Source organism: Aplidium turbinatum, chromosome 7 (genome assembly GCF_918807975.1).
Source record: "Aplidium turbinatum chromosome 7, kaAplTurb1.1, whole genome shotgun sequence".
Classification (NCBI taxonomy): Eukaryota; Metazoa; Chordata; class Ascidiacea; order Aplousobranchia; family Polyclinidae; genus Aplidium; species Aplidium turbinatum.
In genome coordinates, this window is record NC_137478.1 from 6,662,487 (window position 1) to 6,689,762 (window position 27,276).

Genomic DNA, 27,276 nt, shown 5'->3' on the forward strand with positions numbered 1-27,276 from the left:
TAAAAAAACGCGAAAACTTTGCGGCGTAGCCTCAAGCGACAACTATCCAAAAAAATGTGGCCGTAGCCTAAGCGCAAACAAAAAGTATACGGCGTATACACATCTCTGTTAGTAGGCTGTATCAACAAAACGCCAAACTTCTCCCATGTTATAGCCCACTGTCGTTTGGCGTGTTACGCTATAGCAATTGCTATAAGCGGTTTTCTTTTACAAACTGAAACAGGTCCAATCCATACAAAGATGGAAAAGTAACTTATCTGGCTAGCCACAATTTTGCTGTAAATTTTGGAGTAAAACAGAAGAGAAAACGTCCGCCATTGCTTTCAGCTTGTTAATGCAGGAAATTTCACTTGTGTAAGCAAGGCCGTTGAAAGGTTTGGTTTTGAATCTTTATGCAAGGCCTGAGAAAGCATCTGATAGCTTATTCCTGGTAGTTTCGCATAGGGTACTTGTAGAAGCCTTGTAGCATTGACGCCAGCCCGGTTACCGAAATTGACTGTTCTGTTCTGAAATACGTTGTTCAAGCGCACACTCCGAGAGCTGAACCAACCCTGCTCGATCGTGAGCTTAAACCAAGGCTTTGAACAGGTACCATTGAAATCTCGGACCATAAATCGGACAGCTGAAAACAAGACGGCGTTTAAAAAAAAATAAGTAAACCTAAATGGCACATATAGAAGTAAAATTGTCCACCAAAGAGGTGTTTTTAGTGATTTTTCCATAAAAGGCAGTCCCTTGAAAACAAACAGATTAGATGTAAACGCATTATGCTATATCTAAAAAATGCACAACGCTGTTTTCAGATTCTGACTCCCTTAGAAAGGTTTCTAACCCTTAAAATCACCCAGGGACCAGCTCTAAAAGTAAGCTACCCCTACCAACGCTACTCCGTGTAACTGAACACAGGAAGTCATTAATTTATAAATTTGTAATTTGATGCCATTAGACCTACACCGAATCTGTAGCCTCAGCGCTGTCAATAATTACATAATCATTCATACGAATTGTTTTTTGTTATGGTAGATAGGCTACACGATTTCGTTTTTTCCATAGGTTAGAATTATCCACGATAGAAACGATAATTACAATAGGCCTACCGCTTCACATAGTATTTCTGATAAATATCGACTCAATTGTAAGTAGGTTGTGTGAAACTTAAAAACGATTGTAATTTCAGCGATACGAGATAGATAGGTTGGACACTTGTAAAAGAATGAAATCTACACAACGACAAAATACGTTTGTCAATGTAAAATTAACTTGGTTCGATTTTACACATGAGAGGAATATAAAGATGCACAAAAAATTACCTTTTCAAGGTTACTTCACAGAAATGGTATACTTAGTGGAAAACACTTGACTCGGTTATATAAATATCTAGGAAAAATAAAAGTGTTTTACATTCATAGCTACTCTCCTGTGCTTAGCACATCTTCGATATCAACACATGCTGTTAGTTATAAGAGATATTAAAATTGCCTGTTACTAAAGTGGTAACAAAAAGCGAATTCTGTTGTGTTTTGATTTCGGTTTCTATCATTTCATGACTCTATTCGTAAAGTTGCTGCGAAGAAACGAAGCAAGATGTAAAACCCACAATATTTTTGAGGTGAGTAAAGAAATAATTGAGTCAGGCCAGAATAATTTGAGACAAAATTAACATGTACCGGTAGGCTTTCTTTAAGACACAATATACTTTATATACTTTTAAGACAGCTGAAACACAAATAGCATGAAATATGATTTCAAAGATGTTTGTAAAAAACATGAAGCCTAGAACATGTCAATGAACAAGCACTCAAGCAGCTACATCAATATATAATGAATATTTCTGTGTAACAGAATGGAAAAATCGTAATAATATAAGCTCACGACTCTGTGATTCGTATCGTAACAAAACTGTCAGGAATTACATTTTTAAATGACGATGATCAGTGACGCAGCAAGACAGAAATTTTTAGGGGGTAAAAGTAACTCTTCGGGTAACCATTTTAATATTTGAAATGAAATGTTTGAAAATGTAACTACTGAATACAGACAAACATTTATAAAATGTCATTCAACATGTAATACAATGTCATTAAAACGTTGCGTGCTTGCTCCTCCCCCACGGCCACGTCACTGATAATGATCTCACTGCTTGTGTTGAATATGACAAAATCATGAAGAATAAAACATCAATGCGATGAGATAAGTCATCCTTTTAAAAACCTTGAAAACATGTCGTATGCTCTTCTGGGTTGAAACGATGGTACTTCGTGTCCAGCATTCCGTACGGTGGCGTACGTGAGCTGATCATAAACTTCCACGTAACCTCCGACCTGGAATAACATAGTTCGAAAATTGACACGGAAGAGAAATCTTTTTCATTTAATTTCGGAATGGTGATTTCTCGCTCGGTCAGTGTTGCCTTTGATTGACGTAGAAAAACTGAGGCTCCACAGAACCCAATGTCTAGACCAGGGGTGGGAAACCTGCGGCCCACGGGCCAAATGCAGCCCGCGTGACTGTTCCATGTGGCCGCGTCAAAATTTCTTTACCCAAAACATATTGAAACAACAGCTCAAAAAAGAGTAGGCTCTGCATTCTCAGTATACTGCGAATGGTCTTCTATGACTAGTTAATCCATCATAATCATGCGGAAACAAAGCACCTACCGTTGCGAGCATTTTTTTTCCAAATTGAATCTAACAAAAAGTCGGCTTCGCTCCAGACTGACTGATAAAAACACGGAGATGCAGTTAAGAGTTGCAACATCTTCCGTGTCAGCAGACATCACACGACTCACCAAAAATAAAAACTTTCAGGCATCCCACTAGCTGTGAAAGTGAAATAAATCATTGTCTACTTCGCTGCATTTTTTATCTGGAAATAAAATTTCGAAATTTTTAGTGGCCCGTCTGTGTTATTTCTCATTTTATGTGGCCCGCAATACTAAAAAGGTTCCCCACCCCAGGTCTAGACTCTAGACAGTAAGTTCTAAAACTGGGATACGCGTACCCCCAGAGGTATGTGAGAGAACTTGGAGCTGGCGAGCAAGTTCTCGTATTGGCACTTTAGTAGTTTTTTGTGCCCGATTTTCAATTAAATATGACTCCGATCAGCGCCTGTATCTTTCTGAAACCCTTCCCAGAATTGATTTACTAGTGAAGTAACGTCATCTATGACATCACAAGACTGACTTATGGACACAGGAAAGATAATAATCAGAATCCAGAGGTATGTGATTGAGTGCATTGCGTAGTAATTACCCGCCTCTGAACGTAGGCGGCTTTTTGAAAAGGTGTAACTTCCACCCGCTAGTCATGGAGCTAGCATGAGTTAGAACAAAATACAATAGTTTACCTGATTGTTCGAATCCATCCATGGAACCCATGGAGCTTTTAAGTGGAGACCAAGTTTATTTATCCAACGGCGAGTACCTAGCAAGCAATGACATTTTTAGCGACAGTGTAGAAGAAGCGATCTACTTGGCGTCAGTACAACGCTGAGCACTCACCATAGAAGCAGTGAGCATTGTGCCAACTCATACTAAATCATGCAACTGTTAAGAGTCGCTAAATTTCATACACAAACATGAAAGCAGAATACGAGAGAAAGACATTAATCAATGACTGTTGGTGCTATGTCCCACGATGTATTAGTATCTTCCTGTAACAAGTACAACGTTCACGCGAAAAAGATTGCAGCTGAATGTATTTTCGTTTCTGTTTTCACACTTGGTGATATGGTTAGCGAATTCTATACACCCAGTGTGCATCCAATGAGAGACTACGAAAGACTGTCGCCCTGGGTAGGCGTGAGAGGTGTTTTTTGTCGTGCTGTGCGAATGCACAGATTCGCTTAGTCGACGATTAAACAATGCCTTCGGTACTAGAGCTGGTAGGTCAGGGTTCGATTCCAGGTCGGGTCATTGCAAAAACTTTAAAAACAGTATTTAGCCTTTACTAGCCAAGTTATGGCTCAAATACGTCGTGTTGCTATGAAGCCATCGAGGCCTGGTTCGGACGATGCAAATGGACATATATAGTAGCTCGACACAATTTATTACACACTGGCCGATGGAAAGTGACGAGAAAAGCGTTTCAGCATTTAGCTTTGCTGGGTGTCGAACTGGGAATGTAGAGAAGTCAGCATCGCAGCAGCTATCTTATCGACGCTATCTTATCGACGCTACCGTATGTAGGCCTATCCAAGGTACAAATTTCCCCCACTCACCAGTTGCACTAACGACTGTGTCAACATCACCAGAGTAGATGAGAATCTTCAAACCTTTTCCAAACAAGATTTTTGAATAAAATGGCAAAATGGAAGATGATACGTCACTTTGTGAGTAATTAACGTTGATCTTTAGATTGCAATCTACCCATTTTGTTGGTTGTGCATGAATGGCTTTCTGCAAGGATTAATTCGTCATTGAACGCGACATACAATTAAATAAGTAGCAAACAATTCAGGTTAGATAGCACTGGGACTCTGTTGCTTTTGGCTATTTCGGGGCAAACACAATTTAGCTTACATTAAGGAAAATGCCACAATCGCCAATGCCATGTCAATTAACTTAAATTGCTTATGGTTGATAAGGGTAGCCTGGGCAACATTCAGAGGACCACATTAAGTGAATTTCCAATAGGTTACCTATAGATAGATGCATTTGAAAACGACGGAGTAGAGCGGTCTTCCCCTTCAAACAGCAAATGACTTGAACAAAACAGCTGTTCTGGGCATTTTTGTGTATGTTATGTGAATGCATACGTTTAGTAACTAGAAACACTCGAGTGACAATACAACTAGAATTCAACAATGATGTATGTATATACTTCACTAATTCCCCACACCCAATAAAAACCAATAGTGTACTCTGTTCGGTAGCTACAAGTTTAAAAATCTCATACGCACAGAAAAGGAAATGAAGCAACAAACACATAAGGTTTGCCTTTTGCAACTGCGTAAGCATCAGACTTTGTAAATTTCACTCAGGGACTGCACTTTAGCAATGGTTGCAAATTCATTGCAAAATGCTGGGGCTATTTTCTGTATAAAACATTTGCCTGGTGTGCATGGGCTTAAATTTTATGCAAAAACTGTTTTGTGGAAATATTCAACCGCAACTCCAGGTGGAGTTGGTTAAGTTTAAATTATTTATAACTACCTTTCGTTGATTTTAAGCTATTCTGGTATACATATGATACAGTATTTATGAAAGTTACCTACAAAATTTTAATCACAAATAATGGATTTTAAAATGATTAACAGAATAAATTTCCTTTAAAGTCTTGTCTAAAAATAGAACACCAACCAAATTAAGCACAAATATGATTCCACAATAACTAACCTGCACAGCAGGATCATTCAAGTAAACCTGTGCGTAATTGTCTTGACAAGGGTAGTACGGGGATCTTAAAGTTTTTTGTTTCAAAATGCCTTTTGCATAACCAGACCTTTCTAGTTTTGAATAGGCCAGAAAATTCAGAAGTGCTCTGGAGTTGCTATGGCTGTACCTACGTTCATTTAAACAAACATCGGAATAAATGCTGTAAGGATTAATTGGTCCCATTTCATTTGTTGCTGCTTTCTGATGAACCTCGCATTTGGCGGGGTCTAGATGTCGGTTAGGTGGAGGGGAATAGAATGTGAGATTGCAATATTCAACAATGGATCTGTATGTACTGTTTGATATTAGTTCATGAGAAAAAATATAATCATAGGTAGCTCCAAAGTCGATGGTTGCACTCGTTAAAGGATTACCTGAAATATAAAATAATTGTATATACTTTACAATATACTGTAAACTTTCACACCATGCTGGTGATGGCTCATATAATGGTTCATCTCTAAAGGTTATTCACATCATATTACCCAGTGCAATTAACACCACCCTTATTGATTTATGTCAAATTTAGTTTAGTGTGTAAGTTGTGCAAAAACACGGATGAATATCAAATTTTATCAAATTTATAAGAAAAACTTATTAAGATATGGGCCTGCAAAAGTAATTGTTAGAGATGACTTTTGAATATCACTAATTTTTGTATGGCATTATCCACAAGGTCAAAATGTTATTAATCCAAAATGTATTTACTTTTGAAAAGCAACTGTAAAAATGAAATTCTTAGCTAAATACGTTTGACATGATACTAATTTTATCAAAATCTGTCCAGTGGTAGCTGAGATGTAAAAGTTTGAAGTTGGGTGGGGTCCCTAATTTTGTCCCAAATCTAAAATTTGGAAGGCCAATATCTTGAAAATTGGGAGTGCGATTTCAATATAATTTGAAACATCAACTTTTTTGCACAAATACCTACAAACTAATCAAAGAAAATCGGTGAGGGTGGTGTTTAAAAAGTCATATTTTTTGTGATTTATATAATATGAAATGACCTGTAAGTTTTTACTACGTTTGCATTTCTATAATAAATGGTCAATAAAAATTAATATGAAAGTTATGGAATAGACAAAAAAAAACTTTACAAGGTAATCATAATTTTCTGCTATTGTTCTCCTTTATAAAATTTACAAAGCAGCAACCTACCTATCATTAGCCCCTTTAAATTAACTACATCATTTGATGCAATCGTGTTGTGTTCAACAATTTTTGCAGCTAAGGTTGGAATGTAATGTCCAGCATAGGATTCCCCAGTCATCCAAAAATCGTTGGTTTTCAAATGGGGATATCTGTCAAAGCAAATGTTTTTTCTTACATTACAAAACATTGCGGACAAAAACCCAGTTGCAATATTCACATTTACATTACTAGCAATGCTGTGTGAGCTCCCAACAGAAAAAATAAATAAACTGAATTGCTCTTATCTGGCTCCGACACTGGCGTGACAAGCCATGAATGGATGAATGCTTAACTTACTAAAAGTTATTATCCATGAGATAACAGAATGTCACCTTAGATGTGAAAATTAGTCTTTTCTACATAGAAATTTACAAAATACTATATATTATATACTGTACTTTTGCAAATATGACAAGTGGAAAAATAAACACCGGTATACACTATACCAGGGTTTCCCAAACTTTTTTGGGCCACGGACCACTATTTGGGAATCTGTTTATTCGCGGACCCCCAATACAAAGGTAAAAATGAATAAAACCGAATTTTGTTTATTTAAAAAACTGACATCAATGGGACGGATGGGATTGCTTCTTATTGCATAAGTTATCAATTCTCGGAGTTATTTGTGAAAGGCAAACTCGTAAGTCAGGGTCCACGAAAAGTCGGGACCTGTATTTTGTCTTCATGTTGGTAAGAGCTGAAAATGCTGTCTCACACATGTAGGTCGTTGAAAAATGCAGTAAAATTTTAGTTGCCTTTTGCAATAGCAATGGGTATTCCTCCGCAACACTCAACCAGAAAGATGCAATAGCTGTTTGATTGAAACTAAGCATTCAAGTTCGATCAGACAATAATTCGGCTAATTCTTCTTCTTCGCGTCCTGACAGATCAATCTTTGTATCAACAAAAGGGTTTAAAATCCAGTCAAAATTCTCATATGTCTCTTTTAAAAAGTATTTCTTGAAATGTGCAGAAAGCAATTCCAAATGTTGTGTAACATCAAAGAAAATCAACTCTGTATTAATTAAGAATTTGTTGGTAATGTAGTCACACAGAACAGGAAACATAGCCTATCCACAACGTTATCATTTGTCCTTGTATGTTGAGTTTCTTTATGAATGCTGTTATTTTGTTTTGAGTAAGTAGAATGTTCGCATCTCTTCCCTGAAGTGACAAGTTCAATTGGTTTAGAAGGTGAAAAATGCCTGCCAGGTAAGCTATACAAGTTTCCGAAGCCAAATTTTATCGGCTACTAGTGAAGCCAAGTCAGCATTGTGCGCTTGCAGGAAAGCTAAAAGCTCCTCTCACAGTTCAAATACGCGTTCTACAAGTAGTCCAGTCCGGTGATGTCCCCGTTACCAAGGGTGGTGGATTCACCTCCAAGAGCCGCAATCGCCTTTACACCCTGCCTCCACATCAATCTGTCTAATGTGCCCTTTCATGTCAAGCCCACCTTGCTGCTTTCCTCCTCAACTTGCCTTTTCCGCGTTTTCTTGGATCTTTCATGTTTTCTACGACTCTCCACTTGCAACTCCAGCGCTCTTCTCAAAACATCATCTTCATCCCTTCTCAAAACATGCCCATACCACCTCACTCCAACAAGTTAAATGAGAATGTTGAATACAAGAATTTTTCGTAAACAACTTTTTAACTGCAACGAAGGTGCAACAAGTAAAATTTACGATCCTGGACAGCAAAAACTTTCGAAATCATTTAAGTTGTAAAGAACTGCGGCAATTATCTTTGACAGGGTATGTACCGTACAACGTACGGTCGGAATGGCCCGTTTCGGCGAGTCCGATTCGGCGAGTTCCCTATTCGGCGAGAGCCTTTTTCGGCGAGTGCCCTATTCGGCGAGTTTTTGAAATTTTTAAAAGGAAATTATCGGGTACCGTAGCCTAATTACAATTGCCGTTTTTACATCGTTTTAACGTCGCTAAACGTTGAAATCGTGCAGAAAGGAATAAAAAGAAAATGTTTGAACTATTAAATTAAAATTCGTCATGTCATTTCAGTTGTTTTTATTTTTGACCATCATATCAAAAACGATACACGTCAACATAGCAAAGGTAGAAGCGACAAAACGCGAGCGTTAAAACGTGCTTGAATTCGTTATGTCAGTTCAGTTATTTTTATTTTTGACCATCATATCAAAAACAATACACGTCAACATAGCAGAGGTAGAAGCGACAAAACGCGAACGTTAAAGCGTGCTTGCATTCGTCATGTCAGTTCAGTTGTTTTTATTTCTGATCATGATATCAAAAACAATTCACGTCAACATAGCAAAGGTGTAGAAAAAGGTAGAAGCGACAAAACGCGAACGTTAAAACGTGCTTGTGACCGAAGTAAGTTACTGAGTTGAAAGAAATTTGGCAAGGTTGCATCACCTTCAGAAAAATTTAAGATATGAAAGAAAAATAAAACGAAGAAAATGTTACAAAAAAAATAATGTTTTATGTCTATAAGTTAGTACTTTTGAATAGTTAAAATCATAGGCGCCTAACTATTTTTTTGGCCGTGGGGGCGAAAGCGTGTTTCATCAGCAGCAAGGTAATTTCGGCGAAATGTCACGCAGATGGATGACGTAATTATGTCGTCACACTAGGATTGCTTTTATTGCCACACTCGGAGTTATCGCTACGTTCGACCTACCGTTAATTATTATAAACAAAGCTCGACCAAAACACATGCTATGCGTCTGCGTTGGCTAGCGGTTGATGGACTGCGACTCTTTAAGCTAAGCACAACATAAAGTTTAGCAACGAACTAGATTTATTAGCATGAAACAAGAGACGAAAAGGTTTACTAAAAGGTATACTGTAAATGGAATGAAAATACTAACTTGATCATATGCTTGAAAATATACCTGTTGAAAGCAAAATCATTCATGTTTACATCAATTCAACAGCACGTCACCTTTAATAAATTTAAAAGTTGCTGACATCCGTAAACAGCCCTTGAAAAATAGTTACAGAGAGACGTTTGATTAAGTTTTCGACTTGACATTGCTCCCTTTTCACCACATCGCAACTTATAGCTGACCAGCTTTCAAGTTTCAATTCGCTGTAAAACGCCCGTTTTTGTGTGGCAGATGAAACAAAAGATGCGCATATTCCCCGCCTTTGATCGGGTTTCTATGGCAACGGTCGTGTGTGCGCCATGCAGTTTGCGCGAGTCCCTTGTTGTATTGATTATGCCGCTTGTGCGACTGTGGGCAGTGCAGTTTGTACCAGCCCTTGTTACGTTGGTTAGTGGTAACCTCGGGCCGAGACTTCAAGTTCATTTTCACAGCAACCGATTCACTGCCGCGACAATTCTCTGCAGAGGTTTCAACTTTCGAAAGCGACAGCGAGGCTGTTTGCAAGCGCATTAAGTTAAACGCACGCTGCGTCAACGTAGCAAATTATGTTGTTTTTGGGTGCATTCAACATCTGATGACATTGAATCGACGCAAAATGGTAGATTTTTGCTATGTCACAGGCTGCAAAATCAGTCATTTTTACATTGATTCAACGTCTGCAGACGTTAAATCAACGTAAAAATGACAGATTTTTTTGTCTGGGGTGGGATTGTAGCATCGCTACTCGTTCTAGTGATTATTTACTGCGAAGCTGTTGCGGTTTGCATTTAAAAATGTTTTTCTGCTGCCGATCGCTAGTTCATCTATTGTTTTATGTATCAATGCCGCATAAAAAGTTGCTCCCACGCGGAAATATGCGTGGGGGCCTGGCCCCCACGGCTTAGGCGCCTATGGTTAAAATGATTAGTTTGGATCAACAAATGTGTGACCTACACTCCTACAGCTTAGATTGAAAGGAAATTATCGGGTAGGCTACCGTAGCCTAATTATACCGACCAGCAAAAATTTGTTCCAAGAACCCAGTTAGCTTAACAGTTCATTTTTACATTGTAGTAACAGAATGAAAAGGCTAACCAAATGTGTGGCCTATCGTTTTAACGTCGCTAAACGTTGAAATCGTGTAGAAAAGGGTGCTTTTGCTGACTAGGATACGTTGAAACTGAGAAACGTTCACAGAAGCCCTACGATACGTTGCATTTTTAAGATAATGTATTCAGACGTTGAATCAATGTAGAAATGAAATGTTATGCTAAATGGGTTCTTGGAACAAATCGTAGGGCTTCTGTGAATGTTCCTCAGTTTCAAAGTATCCTAGTCATCAAAAGCTCCCTTTTCTACACGATTTCAACGTTTAGCGACGTTAACACGATAGGCCACACATTTGTTTAGCCTTTTCATTCTGTTACTACAATGTAAAAATGAACTGTGTTCTTGGAACAAATTTTTGCTGGTCGGGATAACTAGGCTACGGTACCCGATAATTTCCTTTCAATCCAAGCTGTAGGCCACACATTTGTTGGTCCAAACTAATCATTTTAACTATTCAAAAGTACTAACTTATAGACATAAACATAATCTTTTTTTTTTTTTTTTTGGAACATTTTCTTTGTTTTATTTTCCTTCATATCTTAAATTTTTTTGAAAGTGTTGCGACCGTGCCAAATTTCTTTCAACTCAGTAACTTACTTCGGTCACAAGCACGTTTTATCGTTCGCGTTTTGTCGCTTCTACCTTTTTCTACACCTTTGCTATGTTGACGTGTATTGTTTTTGATATCATGATCAGAAAGAAAAACAACTGAACTGACATGACGAATTCAAGCATGTTTTAACGTTCGTGTTTTGTCGCTTCTACCTTTGCTATGTTGACGTGTATTGTTTTTCATATGATGGTCAGAAATAAAAACAACTGAACTGACATGACGAATTTTAATTTAATAGTTCAAACATTTTCTTTTTATTCCTTTCTGCACGATTTCAACGTTTAGCGACGTTAAAACGATGTAAAAACGGCAATTATAATTAAGCTACGGTACCCGATAATTTCCTTTCAAAAATTTCAAAAACTCGCCGAATAGGGCACTCGCCGAAAAGGGCTCTAGCCGAATAGGGAACTCGCCGAATCGGACTAGTCGAATCGGACTCGCCGAATCGGACTCGCCGAATAGTAGCAGACCCACGTACGGTAGATGTGTGACTTGCTAATTTCTAGTCATATCGCTACGGACCACCTGTGCAGTCGTCGCGGACCACCAGTGGTCCGCGGACCACAGTTTGGGAAACCCTGCACTATACAATGTTGCAGTGAGTAATTGTTGAAATGTACTAAGTATATACTTGCATAGGCGTCGATTTTTTCTTAGAAGAGAGGAATACTGGGTGGGCGAGAGTATTCAAACAGATTTCATTGAATGTGTGTGTTCGCAAATTCGCAATGGTTAGTCTTTCTAACGAAGACTGCGTTTAGCGACGCTGCAGCAATTAAGCTTTAATAGATTTGATGTTTGATTTATTGCGCCTTGCGATCTTATGAGTGCAGCTAAACTAAACAAACTTCTTTGATGTTTTCCTTTGCGACCTAAAAAGCGCGTGACTCGTGACCTGTTATCTTTAAAGTGGCGCCTTCGGATTTGTTGCAAAATGTTCGGACAGGTGACTGCTGACTGTGCGGATATTGCGGTTTCGTACCGCGCCAAGCTTATGTACAACAGGCCTCGAAATTCACTGCGGACAACCGGACATGTCTGCCGTCACAGCATGTGATGTCCGCCGGAAGTACCATCTAGATCGGTGATCGGTCATATTTGTCCGCCAAGAAATTGCGATATAAATGGTCATTGCATAGCACGAACATTTGTTGCAAGAATATAATTTCCCGCGCATTGTAGCACGCATCCAGAAAATATAAATACTGTATCTCTTAGCTTCCGTTGAAGCAGAAAAACTTTCGATTTTTACGTTGCTTCAACGATTGGTGACATTGAATCAGCGTAACAAAGATGAATTCTTTGCTAAAAAGCAATGGGGGTACGGGTACTTCGACACTGATCACGCGCAACTGAGTTCAAGTCTTTCGTCACAATGTCTGGCTTTGATCTCCGAGTAATATTGATGGCAAGGTTGGTTATAAAATTAGATTATACGAGTAGGCTACTACAGCAAGATGCAGCAAAATTTGTTAAGTTTTGATATTACAGTAAGGAAGAAAAGGCCCAGGGAAAATTCACTTTCGCTTACATGACACACAAAAATAAACCCAAAGAAAAAAGCCCAGTGAAACTTTGCACAGCAGAAAATAGTAACGTTAGTGTAGAAGTTTTCCGACTCGTGTCCAGAGCATTGTGACGCAAGATGCCAAACAAACTCGTTCGGTGGAAGTTAATCAGTTATGCGGCGCAATATACAGCTACACGGCGCTTTAACTCTTGAAATTCTAAAAAGCCTTCTAAACTGTAGTTAGGCTATAGTTCTCAAATTGCGAAGAATTATCAAGATAAAGTGATTAAGTATGACGATCGAAGCTAAAACTGGTGCGTCCGCCGTAAGACTTAATTTGTCCGTCGAGATAACTGCTCAGACCGGACACGTTTGTCCACCGTCAACAAAAACGAATTTCGAGGCCTGGTACAATGTGGTCATTCAAACACGCAGCACGAGTTCAGTTGTAAAGTAGTCCTGAACAGAAAAAGGTTTATTCGACCAACTTTTTCATAATCCCTTACGCTGACCCGGAACTGAAGTTTGATGGTGACTAGAGTTGTAAATGCAAAAAAAAACGAACCAAAAAAACGAAAACGAAACCGTAAACTAGTTCAAAACTTGGGCCAAAAAAAACACGCGTTTTTTGGTTTTTATTGTTTTTTTTTCATATTTTTCTGGAAAAGTTGACAATTTTTTACAATTTGCAGCTTAGTTTCATTATAGTGCTCTTGAAAAACATTAAACTAGTAAAAATGGTTTTATTGGTGTGCTGAAATTTCTAAGTGTTTGTGCTTGGCAGCAGCATATGTTTTTTGCATAGTCCTAAGTTGTTTCGCTTTCTTCTTCATTCTCAGGCATGTTTGTGGCAGTAGACCTGACAAACATTGAATTAATGCAATTTGATACATGACATAATGTAGATGAGTTAATTTCTTTTTCCTCTATGGAAGTTAGCCTACGATGTTAGTATACTGGTACTGGTTATTCTTGTACACACTCAATGGGTTGACAAATTTTTGGCAAAAACAAGATGGCAGTATTCAGAACACACATTACCTTGTTTGAGGTAATTTACTAATGCAAGCTATTGCCAATAGCTTGTTTAAACATGTTTTCTAACTGATAGCTTAACAACGATGTAGCCTATATGCTTTATAAATGTTGAAACAGAAGTATTATTTTTGTGTGTAGTAAGGTCTTAGACACTTTGTCATTGATGCTTCCTGCAGGTCATTTGTGACATAATGCAAGAGATCTTATCACTGATATTTTTAGCTGTCAAAAGTAAGTGCATTTGTCAGAAAAGGTTTAGGTTAATGTTCCTTTCAAATGCCCACCACCCATGTTGACTATTGCTAGTAGGCCTAACTTTATAATACTTTTCCTGACAAGAATAAAGTTTTACCCATATTCCCGCAATGCAGGATAAAGATACAAAACAAACATCAAAGATGAAAACTTATATTATTTGGGAACTACGCTGGAGTAAAAAGGAGTGAGAGTTGACCTCTTGTCGTTACGCACCAATAAAACCATGATGTGTAGCCTAACTTAAATTTTTTTTTTGGTGGGTAGAGTAAGATTGATGAAAAGTTTGGCAAAAACAGAAAAGTGCTAAAGTCTCAAAATCGTACAAACTAGTTCAAATTGGATGGATTAAGTGCAACCATACTTCTTTTAAAAATGTCTATGACAGCACAATGGTGTGATTTAGGGAAAAAAACATGACTATGACATCACAAAGGAGGGTACCCGGACATTTTGCCGAAACCCATTTTGCCGAAAGACATTTTGCCGAAACTCATTTTGTCGATTGGACAAATTGCCGAAATTATACAAATGTATTATATGTATTATCGTAACCTAGTAACACATAAATATCATTCACGGCAATTAGTCCTTTCGGCAATTTGTCCATTCTGCAAAATGAGTTTCGGCAAAATGTCTTTCGGCAAAATGGGTTTCGGCAAAATGTCTTTCGGCAAAATGTCCGTGCACGACAAAGGAGTATTGAACCTCTTCAGGGAAAATAAACAACATCAAAAGGTTTCCATCTTTCACTACATTTAAATGTGATTTGGGCTAAAAGTTGTGACTTTAGCACTACACTGCTTTTGCCAAACTTTTCATCAATCTTTCCTCTACCCGATTAAAAAAAAATTGTTTTTTAAAGTTACGCATCATGGTTTTATTGGTGCACAGCAACAAGAGGTTAATTTCTTTTTATCTGAAAAAGTAGTCGCCAAAACTTGTTTTAATGTTCATAAACAGATAGCTTACCCCAGAAAACATGGGGTGGAGCTAAAAATTATCTAAATATGTTGAGCGGTTCTTGAGATATTGCCATTTTTCTATTGCTCCTTATTTATGAAGCCACCTAGTGGCTAAGGTTACTTCACTTATTATAACTCAAGAACCGCTTGTGTGATTTTCATCAAGTTTGCACCAAATGCTCATCAACTGGAACAACCTCTTGACGTTGTACTGGAGAAGGTGTGGAGTGCTGGTCAAAAGTACCTTTGTTAAGTAAAGAAACAGGATACTGACCACCTGCTCCTAACATGCCCATTAACCAAAATCCCAAGTGGCTTCGAAACTGTACACGAGTGTGGTACTGCACAATTGGCTCGACCAAATTACAGACAATACTTGAGATGTGCCAACCATAGGACACTGTTACTACTATTTGAGACAATGAGAAATCTTTATGGCTCATGTGTTGAGACTTGAGATCTACAAAATTGCAATGAAACAATATACCAGACATAGTCTGATTTGAAATAAGTTATACGAGTTATGAGACTGTTTCTTTGTTGAAAGAGACGCTATTGCAATGAGTTTACCCTAATTGCTGCACATTGTGACATTTAATGTCAAAATAGGTAAAAAAACAAAAAAAACGAAAAAAAAACAAAAAAAACGACAAAAACAAAAAAAAACGAGCTCGTTTTTTTAAAAAACAAAAAAAAAAAACGTTTTTTTACATCTTTAATTGTGACGTAACGAAAGTGAGACCATTCTGAAAAAAGATCAAATCGTACCCAAACGCTTTTTTTCAACGCAGCGTTGTTGCGGAATTGCTTTGTTCTGTCGGATACCTAGCGAGAGACATAGCGTAAAACAAGAAGTTGCGCTGTAGTTGGTTGGATAATTCAGCGTTTAACAAAAATGGAAATAATTGTAGCAAACACTTTATAAGTGTCATGAAAACAGGGTGGGCAAAACATATTTTGCCCACCCTATTTCAACGCCTATGTATACTTGTACAGATAATGTCAAGAAGCCCAATGCATCATATTTGCGTGAAACGTAACAAGTGTTTTAAACAAGTTATAAAAGGCTGATAAAACACATCAGGAGTGATGTTGTCACAATGCATCAGCTTGATACAAATTGAATGTGTAAAATGTTTTTGATAAATGTTTAGACTTAAACAAAAAACCAGAGATATCTAAAGAAGGGGATACAAAGGCTTGCAGCGATTGCCTTATTCTCAAGACACTACCAGGGCGGTAGTTTGTAGCACCTTAAACATACATGTGGTTCTTTTTAATATTGCTAAAAGATTTGGGGTGCACCTGGTACAGTCATCTACAAAAGACAGTTTGCAAATATTACGTAGAACATATTTAAAAAATACTTGTTTGGAAAGACAGTTGAAAAGTTACAAGTAAGCTGTTTTTCAGCTTTTGCAGAAGGCTAGACATAAAGCAAGTTAGCCTATATGGGTTTGTTGAATAAACAAGTAACATGCAGTCAATTATATACATGCAGTGAATCATAAGCGCCGACTCTGGGGGGGGCACCCCCCCTGAATTTAGCTCGGGGTGGCTGCCCCCCGCAAATTATTAAAAAAAAATCCTAAATCAAATGTTTCTAAGTTTAGCTTTGCATTAGTTTGACCTTCATTGCGGATCAATCTCAATTAAAAGATCTACTATTCTACTTGTTGCAACAAGAGCGCTGCTCCGTGCTCCTGATAACAAAAGAAACAGAAGTACGGTAGCTGATAAACGCCAGCATGGTGCGGTTGAAGCAAACAATGATTGAAAAACGTTTTTCTTGATTTCTTCCGCTTTGTTTTTTCTTGGGAGTGTCAATAACGAGGTGCAGTTTGCTGTTTGCTCAGTTTAGTATCTACGCGTATTAAGAGCTAAAGTTCAAAGTGACCAGCATATAATTCGTAGTAGCCTACAGGCCTCGAAATTCGTTTTTGTTGACGGCGGACAAACGTGTCCAGTCTGAGCGAGCAGCTATCTCAGCGGACAAATTAAGTCTCACGGCGGACACACCAGTTTTAGCCGTCGATCGTCATGCTTAATCACTTTATCTTGATAATAATTCTTCGCCATTTCATAACTCCTACTATGGTTTAGAAGGCTTTTTAAAAAATCAGTAAAGTCACTGTAAAAGGCTTTCATCAGACCAACGACTTGCGCTTGAAGAGTCAAAGCGCCGTGTAGCTGGTCAATACGTCACATAACTGATTAACTTCCACCGAACGAGGTCGTGTAGATTATTGCATCACAATGCTCTGGGCAGGAGTCGGAAAATTTCTATACCAACGCTACTATTTTCTGCTGTGCTAAGTTTTACAGGCTTTTTTCTTTAAGTTGATTTTTGTGTGTCATGTGAGCGAAAGTGAATTTTACTTGGGTCTTTTCTTTCTTACTGTAATACCAAAATTTAACAAATTTTGTTGCATCTTGCTGTAATAGCCTACTTGTATAATCTAATTTAGTAACCAACCTTGCCGTATCATTATTACTCGGAGATCAAAGCCAGACATTGTGACGTAAAACGTGAACTAAATTGCGCGTGATTAGTGAAGTACCTGTACTCTTATCGATTCTGAGCAAAGAATTCACCTTTGTTACGCTGATTCAATGTCATCAATTGTTGAAGCAACGTAAGAGTCAAAATTTCTCCTTGAATGGAAGCTAAGGGATACAGTAGGCTATTCACATTTTCTAGATGCGCGCTAGAATGCGCTGGAAAATATATTATCGCAACAATTGTTCGTGCTATGCAATGACGATTTGTATCGCTAGTTCAGCTGTGTTATTTCTCGGCGGACAAATATGACCGATCTAGATGGTACTTCCCGCGGACATCACATGCTGTGACGGCGGACATATCCGCCGTGAATTCCGAGGCCTGAGCCTACATTATAAAGCTTGGCAATATACAATGGCAGATAGATGCAAACAAATATCAATGCTGACAAACAAACATCAGCATTTTGAATGTAAGCAATCAGTCGGCTAGAAAGTTTGCCCCCCCGGCAATTTTCAAAACCCGGCGCCTATGCAGTGCATATCCAGGCCTGATGCTGATAGCGCAATGCAAGTTATCATAATAAGACTATTAAACTACTGTCGTTGCCAATTGTCCGTTTATAATAAACAGAGATTATTTACAATAAACAGAAGCTTATTGTCAGACGTAATAAAAGCTTTTGTATCCCCTTCTTTAAATATCCCTGCAAAAAACTATACTGAAATAACCATTAATGTTCCAAGAAACAACATTTTTAAAGATATTTTCTTACTTTTCAAAAAATTTCAACAAAAATTTTAATGAATCCCTTGCTGTTCTTTCATCATTATACTGAAATTGTTTGTTTGTTTTTGAAAATCCAACACCAGCAGGAGCTTCAAGGAAAATCATATTTGCAATCTTGTTCCAGCTATATTCATTGATTCCTAACATTATGTTGGGTTTCACATAAAATGGGCCCAACTCTCCAAGGAAACCTCCTAATGATGAACATCCGGGACCTCCATTGAGCCACAAAACCAATGGATCATTGGAAGGATCAGATTGAGATTCAACAAACCAATAAAACAAGCGAGTGTCATTTTCAGGATTAACATTGATATATCCAGAATATTGCTTGAAGTTTATGGGAGTATCAAGACCTGGCAAGTTGGTGATGATTTCACTAAGAACATGATTGGTGTAAAAAATTGTCAGAACAAAGGCAACTGTAATAAATTTATACATACTTTTCTTTACATTCTGCAAAAATCAGTTAAAGGGTTATTGGTACCAACTAGAAGCTTGTAGGGACCCATGATGAATATCTACTGCTTTCAACCTTGTGCAAAATGTAATTCTCACATAACATTTACGTTTCTTAAAAACTTACTGGTTGTGCACAAATATAGTTTGATAAATAGTTTTCTACCCATGAACCCAACAGTGAGGATAAATAACTTAGTTGCGTTTCTTAAGAAAACTCACTTGTTGTGCACCGGGATAATTTTGATGGATCATTTTTTACTCAAATAACCTACCACCCGCAGCTTTCCCAAGTGAGGCTGTTAAAATGGACATTTATTGCTTTCAATCTTATTCAGTATATCCGCAGTTCACCTCTGCTACGAAATCTCACCAGGAGTTCACCCTAGTTCGTAAACATTGTTGAAATTTGCCAATTTTAAATTACGTAACTGCTTGCTTTTTCCTTTTTCTGAAAGTGGTTTATATACCTCTGCACAAAACAATTTTAACAGAGACTCATAATATTACTGAAAATTAACAGAGACTCATAATATTACTGAAAATTAACAGAGACTCATAATATTACTGAAAAGTAACTCAGACTAATAAGATAACTTTTCAAATTCAAAATCTAAATTCAACTCAAACTCACGAATAAAAGAACTTGATACTCACTGCGTTATCTCTACGCCATCGAAGCTTTGTTACGCCAGCAGCGTATCTGCTGTCATCAGGGGTTATAAACCTTTTTATATAAATAAAACGAAAACCCCTGCAAGCTTTTCTTCTAAATCAACATTTGCATTCTAGTTTTAACAGGTGAGCAAAGAAAAACTTACAAGATCCAACCTTAAATGATTTACTAGAAAGAAAAAAAAAAAACAACCAGAAAAACTTACAACACCCAATCCTGTTACTTGTAACACTGTCAACAAAAATGCACACAAACTGGTACTGGTCTGGTGGTGGTGACTCGTAGTTTAGTCGTTACCATGGTCCAAGAGTTACCAAGGTTGCCAAACATTTTATTTTGGAAAAATAATTAGATTTCCAATCTCTCAACAAGTCACAGTGACAATTTTAAGAATTGTTTATTCTTAACTAAAAAAGTATACATTAATTCGATACATTCGACCAACAAGTTAATCAAAGTCATTTCCAAAAAGTTTCGCTTTGAGATCTTTCGTCCGCCCCGTTAGCTCAGTGGTTACGCGCTCGGCTCAAGATCACGCGCGCATGTTCGACTCTCGTCCTACGCTTGAGCAACGAGCTACAGGACTCCATTCAAAGGCACCTAGTGAATGGAATAATTTCCCGGCAACAACACTTCACCAATCGGAAAACTTCACTCTGTCAATCTCGGTAAATCGGTAACAGGCCCTGCGTCAAAACTTAAGAGGCTCTAAAAAAAATAAAAAGGAAAAAAAATAAAAACATTTATTAAAAAAAACAAAAAAAACAAACCTACCGTATGCGAAACTACCGGGAATAACCAATCAAGGCTTTGTCAGTCCGAAGATAAAGATTCAAAACCAACCAACTCGTCTGGGAACTCTTGCAACCCTTGGTCTACCTGCGACTTCTGGACAGCAACTCCGTGGTAGCAGTCCAAAAGTTACTGCTATTGCAAAAGCATGCTGTTTCGAAAGTAATTTGAGAAAACTTGGCCTTGAGGTCTATATCACCTTTGGTAGATCATTTCTTTAGGGTAGCAATTGACTATTTGACTGTAGGCGTATATGGTCGTTCTTTGTTTCCCTGTCAAAATGTTGAAACAAAATAAATTGACTTGACTTGACAGGCATATATAGCCTACAACCGGCATATTTCGACCATGTAACCTACTGTTCCTGTTTCAGGAAAAGAAACCATTGATGGATTAATTGGTTAGGAAACTTGGTTCAGCTCTTCGCAATTATTTTGTGCTGTTACTGTTAATATACTAGTTGATTTATTGAATCTTTATATTCGGAAGGGAAAAGCTTCTTTGAGAGCTTAATCCTGGTGATTTCGCATAGGAGTGGCCAACGTTTTTTTCATAAATAGTTGTTCGTAAAACAATTGTTCGTAAACAATTCTTCGTAAAGTTAATTTTTCGTAACACAATTCTTCGTAAAGCATTTCTTCGTGCGTACAATTGACCGTAATACTAATTGTTTGTAAAACAGTTACAAGTGACCGAAACGGTCCCCCAAATTTCTCCAGCGGTTTTCCAAAATTTGGACTTGCAACTACAGTAGAAAAGTAATGGTTGTTTCTCGCTATGTCTTGTCGATAATACGAATATAGCCTACGATCAATAGTTCACGTCCGGAAAAAAAAAAGAAGTGGAGGTACAGCTAACAGCTGAATCAAAGTCGAGTTATTCACAAAAGAAGTGCACCTTCGATACTCGTCAATGTTTATTTCTGATTTATGGCGCATAATGATCAGTTTTTACGTGTGGAAACATAACAAGCAGAAGCCAACAAGCACACTTTGTTTGATTGTGCAGCAAACTTGTTTGGCAGCCGTGTTGGCAGTGGCGTAGCCAGGGGGGTTTTGGGGGTTACAACCCCCCCTTTGGCACGCGTGTGACGTCACGATATTAAGAATGATGCTTTCAGTCTAATAAAAAATTGCCTAGTTTTAAACAAAATTGCATTAAAAGATACGAGTTTTGCCAATACCAAACATTCAAACATCTCAGCCAGGAATTAGCAACAAGAAAACACAGAGACTTAGCTTTATTTCTGAAAAATGCCGAAGAAAACATGATCTTATCCTTTTGCTATGATACCAGACAGCACCATTTTACAGGAATATTCGTACCCACATTTTTGTTGAAAATGCTCTCAGAATGCACCAAATTCAAAGTAATTTTTCAAAATTTTCTGGGGGAGGCCCCCCAGACCCCCCGCCGCTGGGTGGTCAAGCCCCCCCCCTTTCAAAATTCCTGGCTACGCCACTGCGTGTTGGGCAGGCTGTTTGGTCGCTGTCACAATCATTTAAGCTGTGCCTTGTCGAATAATTCATTTTATGTTGCGTTGATTGTAGCCTATGTAGTTATGGCTATTTTTTGGTATGTAAATAAAACACTTGCGGTCTCTTAAAACTACTTAGCGGTCACCCAAACCAAACCTTAAAAAAAACCTGGGCCTGTGTTATAATTAGGCTAAAAGCGAATAGCAGAAATTGTTATACTGCAAAATGTGCAGTAGCTTAGGCCTACAGGACTTTAAAATTGCACCATTGTCCCCTGTCCCTCCATGATGCTCCCCCTGCCCCCCGCTTCCGGCGCCCCTGAGTAACAACTGAAAAATTGCTCACAAACAATTGACCTATCACCTGTTTACGAACAATTCACTATACGAACAATTGATGTATACGAAGAAAATGATTTAGGAAGAATTGTTTTACGAAGAATTAATTTTACGAACAACTGTTTACAAACAATTGTTTTACGAACAACTGTTTACGAACAATTCACCTATAACCAGGGACGTGCAGTCAGGGGAGGCAGGTGAGGCAGTGCCTCACCTGCCAACATCTGGCAAAGCAAAATTTATATCAAAAATATGGTTATCACAGAATAAATTGTATTTGTTAAAAAGTAATAAATATTGCACGTTTTTAGGTGCTTTTATTAGCGTGAATTGCTGTAGTCGTGCCCCCTTTCCCGCAAATTTTACGTTTCTACACCCAAACTGTGCTTTAATTTTTTCTGTTTCTGTGGCGATATTCATATCGAGCGTTCACGTGGTCAAAATCGTTGAAATACGCAAAGAGAGGCAACGCCAAGCTGTGCCTCACTTCAGATCAGAAAACTTCCATACACTGCATTATGCGTGCCTTTTTCTTTCGCAAAGTCGCCCAGAAATCATCATGAACCATTTAGCTACGATTTGAGGCATGCCTCAAATGTGACGTCACAGCTATGAAACCTTTTTCGTCAAGCTGGAATGCTCGCATGGTACGTGGTATGTGACTTCTTGCAGTGTAAAGGATTGTTTCTTATAAAATTTAACTAAAAAATGGAGGAAGATTTAGTATCAAATCTGAGAGATTTTTAAAAACTAAACATTCAATCCAAAGTTGAAGTCATAAATAAAGGAAGACCCGTTCTGAATTTGAGAGATTTTTAAAAACTAAACTTTCAATCCAAAGTTGAAGTGTCACAATCAATGTGCAAGGCCTCGCGTCGGGCTGCTTTGCGTCTTGACAGAATGTGCTGTTTTCATTATGGAATTCTTGAGCGGTATGTTATTATCGGTCAATGACCAGTAGTAACCTCTAATTGTGAAGTCGTTGTTCTGCAACGTAATTCTAGATCATTCTGTATCTGGAACGTTCTGTTGTTTTCACAATTGCCAATATCGTTTGTCATGATGTCACAAGGTTGTTTACGAATGGACCTCTGATTACGAAATCTGTATTATGTAACAGTCCTCTACTCCTACGTGACATTCTTTAGACTTCTTTAAACTTGCTTGTTTATGCCGCTCAATGCTACGTGACCGACGATGAGTTCGTGTGATGCAACACTACGTAGCCTTCTCGAAGTTACTAGACCGAACAAACCTTTTATAAATAGTGGTGTAATTTGCGTAATGGATTATGATTATTATTATTATGAGTTGATTATGAGTGTTGTGCTATGAGTTGTGGATTGGTAGTTGATGCAGAAATTAGAGTTATTTGAGAAGCCGTTCGTTAAAGTTCTTCAAGAAGTCAGATTATCATTTCGCTAGTAGAATTATTCGACATTTAATTGACTGCTTTTCGGTTTGACCCATTAAACTACGTCATTGAACCTTTCCAAGTCTTTTTCCTGGTAAGAGATAGAAAGAAATCGTGACATTCTGGGGGCTCGTCCGGGAATTTAACCGAAAAACCGAAGAATACCGAAGATTTATTGAAAGAATAATAAATTAATGTCAAGATGGCGGATACTGTCAAACATGAGATGATTGAAGACTTAGGGAGCATGGCTGAATGAATGGGGCTGACAGTCTCAGTTTGTGATGGAAGAGTATCACAAGATAATGGACCAGAAAGCTCAGCGAGAAGCTGACGAAAGAGAAGATAGAAGAGCTGCTCGTGAAATAAGGAAAGCAGAACTTGAAGCTGAAGAAAAGCGAGCACAACTTGAAGCTGAAGAAAAGCGAGCACAATTTGAAGCTGAAGCAGAGGAGAAGCGGGCGCAGCGCGAAGCAGAAGAGAAGCGGGCACAGCGCGAAACAGAAGCCGAAGAGAATCGGGCGCAACGCGAAGCAGAAGCTGAAGAAAGAAGAGCGCAATATGAATTGGAAAAGTTAAAACTTGAATTAGAAAGACAAAAGCTGGACATTGGTGAGCGATCTAATTCTACTAATGATAATGCTCGAGATGTTATTGTGGCGCAAGTTAGACGTCCAGATTTGCCATCATTTGTTGAAGAAAAAGATGAGTTGGATAGTTATTTGTTAAGATTTGAAAGATATGCTACAATAGCCAAATTGGAGAAGTCGACGTGGGCTACCCAGCTAAGCATGTTATTATCGGGACAAGCTCTTGATGTATATTCAAGACTTTCACAAGAAGAGGCCATGAATTACGACAGATTGAAGTTAGCTCTGTTAAAGCGATACAATTTTACTGAGCATGAATACCGTCAAAGATTCCGTGAGGCAAAGCCTGAACGACACGAAAGCCCAGGTCAATTTATCGAACGTTTAAGAAATCTTTTGTTAAAATGGTTTGAACTTTCGGGGGCCGAACAATCATTGGACGGATTGGAAAACCTTATAGTTAAGGAACAATTCACAGATTCATGTTCAAAAGATCTGTCTGTTTATTTAATGGAGAGAAGTCCAAAGACTCTAGAAGACATAGCCAGTGTGGCAGAACAGTACTTAGTTGCTCATGATGAGAAGTTGTCGACTGAAGAAACGTGGTCATGTGATAATGACGAGGAGCAAACAAATAATTTTAAAGGAGGTGTGGTTCCAAGAGAAGTACGTTGTTTTAATTGTAATGGCTTAGGTCATAAATCTGTTAACTGCCGGAGGAAGATTAACAGAAATCATCAGGAATCGAGGAAGTGGTGCAATCGTTGCAATAGGCAAGGACACGAAGCGAAGGAATGCAAGGACAAGTCGTTTTCTCTTTCCAATCAGTCTGAAAAGAATGAGAAAAACACAGAGGACGTTTATCGATGCGGTTGTGCGTTAATGATTCCTGAACCCACGCTTGGGGAGGAGAAACTGGATGAAGATGTTTGCGAAAAAATAATACCTGAAGATTACCTGCCAGTAGTGGATGGAAAAGTTGGAAACAAAAAGGTAAAAGTTTTACGTGATTCTGGTTCTACGGGTATAATGGTGAGGAGAGATTTGGTTAAAGACAGTCAGTTAACGGGAAAAACTGGAATTGTGATGTCAATAAATAACACTTCGATCCAAGGACCGTTAGCGAAGATATATGTCGAAACTCCGTATTGTAGTGGGACTGTGAAAGCGTTATGTTTACAAAACTCTTTAGTTGATCTTATAATCGGAAATGTTATTGAGAGAGATTCTGAAGTTACTTGTTATTCTTGTGGCAAGAATGGTCACTTTGCTCGAGATTGTTCTGCAGATAATCAGCAACGATCTCACGATGACGGATATTACGAGCGCGATGAACCGAGGAGAAGAGGCAGGCGACGACCATTTGGAGTTTGCTATAGATGCGGTAGACGCGGACACTTCGCCAGGGAGTGCATTGCTGACGGCGGACATTCGGAAAACAGACGTTGCCGTGACAACCACTGCTACCGATGTGGGGAGATTGGACACATAGCCAGGAGCTGCCCTTTTGATGAAAAGGCTTGCTACAACTGTCACAAAGAAGGTCATCTCGCCAAGGACTGTCCGGAGAGGAAGTGTTTCCGATGTAAGAAGATGGGTCATCTCGCTCGCCGATGCACTGAAGTTGTTGAGGACGTTGGAAACTTTCGCAGTAAACGTGACTATTGTTTTGAGAAAGCTATCGTTGGTAGATCGTGCAACGATGGACTAATGAGAATTGATTATTCAGTAATTAATTGTTTTGTAATATGTTTTGTATTGATTGTGTTGTTATATTGTTTGCAACAATATTCTAAGGGGGGCGTATGTCACAATCAATGTGCAAGGCCTCGCGTCGGGCTGCTTTGCGTCTTGACAGAATGTGCTGTTTTCATTATGGAATTCTTGAGCGGTATGTTATTATCGGTCAATGACCAGTAGTAACCTCTAATTGTGAAGTCGTTGTTCTGCAACGTAATTCTAGATCATTCTGTATCTGGAACGTTCTGTTGTTTTCACAATTGCCAATATCGTTTGTCATGATGTCACAAGGTTGTTTACGAATGGACCTCTGATTACGAAATCTGTATTATGTAACAGTCCTCTACTCCTACGTGACATTCTTTAGACTTCTTTAAACTTGCTTGTTTATGCCGCTCAATGCTACGTGACCGACGATGAGTTCGTGTGATGCAACACTACGTAGCCTTCTCGAAGTTACTAGACCGAACAAACCTTTTATAAATAGTGGTGTAATTTGCGTAATGGATTATGATTATTATTATTATGAGTTGATTATGAGAGTTGTGCTATGAGTTGTGGATTGGTAGTTGATGCAGAAATTAGAGTTATTTGAGAAGCCGTTCGTTAAAGTTCTTCAAGAAGTCAGATTATCATTTCGCTAGTAGAATTATTCGACATTTAATTGACTGCTTTTCGGTTTGACCCATTAAACTACGTCATTGAACCTTTCCAAGTCTTTTTCCTGGTAAGAGATAGAAAGAAATCGTGACATGAAGTCATAAATAAAGGAAGACCCGTTCTAAATTTATAAGGTTTGCATCAGACGACTGAACAAATAAAAAAATAACTTGCAACTTTCAAAGAGATTGCTACTCAAAAAAGAAGTGGCTGTGTGGCTATGCTTTAAAAATTGCCTTTTCTGCTTTCCCTGTCTCTTGTTTTCAATATCTAGTGATAATGTTAGGACTAAAGAAGGGTCTATACAACAAAGTCACAAATGTTTTAGTTCAAAAGGATAGGCGCATGGATTTTATTTTTAATAAATGTGAAAGCATGCTGCTAATTTTTTTGATTAGTATGATACCATTTTTGTTGTTAAAAAATTTTATTGTAAAAGTGACTTGAAAAAATTAGTGCCTCACCATCTAGGAACCTCACCGCACGTCACTGCCTATAACCCGCATAGGCCTACTTGTAGAGGCTGGCCGTTGACGCAGGCCCTGTTACCGAGATTGATGGAGTGACGTTTCCAATTGTTAAAGTGTTGTTGCAGCACTTGTCGGGGAAATATTCCATCCATTAGATGCTGCTGAATGGAGAGCAGTCGTTAACCTGCGTTGCTCAAGCGCACACCCCGAGAGTCGAACCAGCACAGCTTAATCTTAAAGCGTATTCGTTCACAAAGTGACGCGCTAGCCAACTGAGCTAAAAACAAAATGTAAAAATTCGCAATCACAAAGCAAAAAAGTAAAAATCAAACGAATTTATTAAAAAAGAAACCAATAAAATTGAAAATAAAAATGCAGATTTTGATTATATTTTTGGAAACATAGTGTTACCTAGCAACATCTGTTTGCTTCATATGTGGTATATTTTTGATAGCTTCGCTGT

At 38.2% G+C, this 27,276-nt stretch overlaps 1 protein-coding gene across 1 annotated transcript; it reads right to left on the reverse strand.

Annotated features, from left to right (window-relative positions):
* Positions 1 to 947: 947 nt before the first annotated feature.
* Positions 948 to 18,645, reverse strand: LOC145774510 (uncharacterized). Its single transcript, XM_082585767.1, has 6 exons — positions 18,180 to 18,645; positions 6,533 to 6,675; positions 5,336 to 5,748; positions 4,219 to 4,396; positions 3,346 to 3,422; positions 948 to 2,321 (listed from the first exon to the last, which is right to left on the reverse strand). The coding sequence occupies exons 1-6, from the start codon at positions 18,632 to 18,634 to the stop codon at positions 2,196 to 2,198; spliced, it is 1,392 nt and encodes a 463-aa protein (XP_082441893.1). The 5' UTR covers positions 18,635 to 18,645; the 3' UTR covers positions 948 to 2,195.
* Positions 18,646 to 27,276: the final 8,631 nt, after the last annotated feature.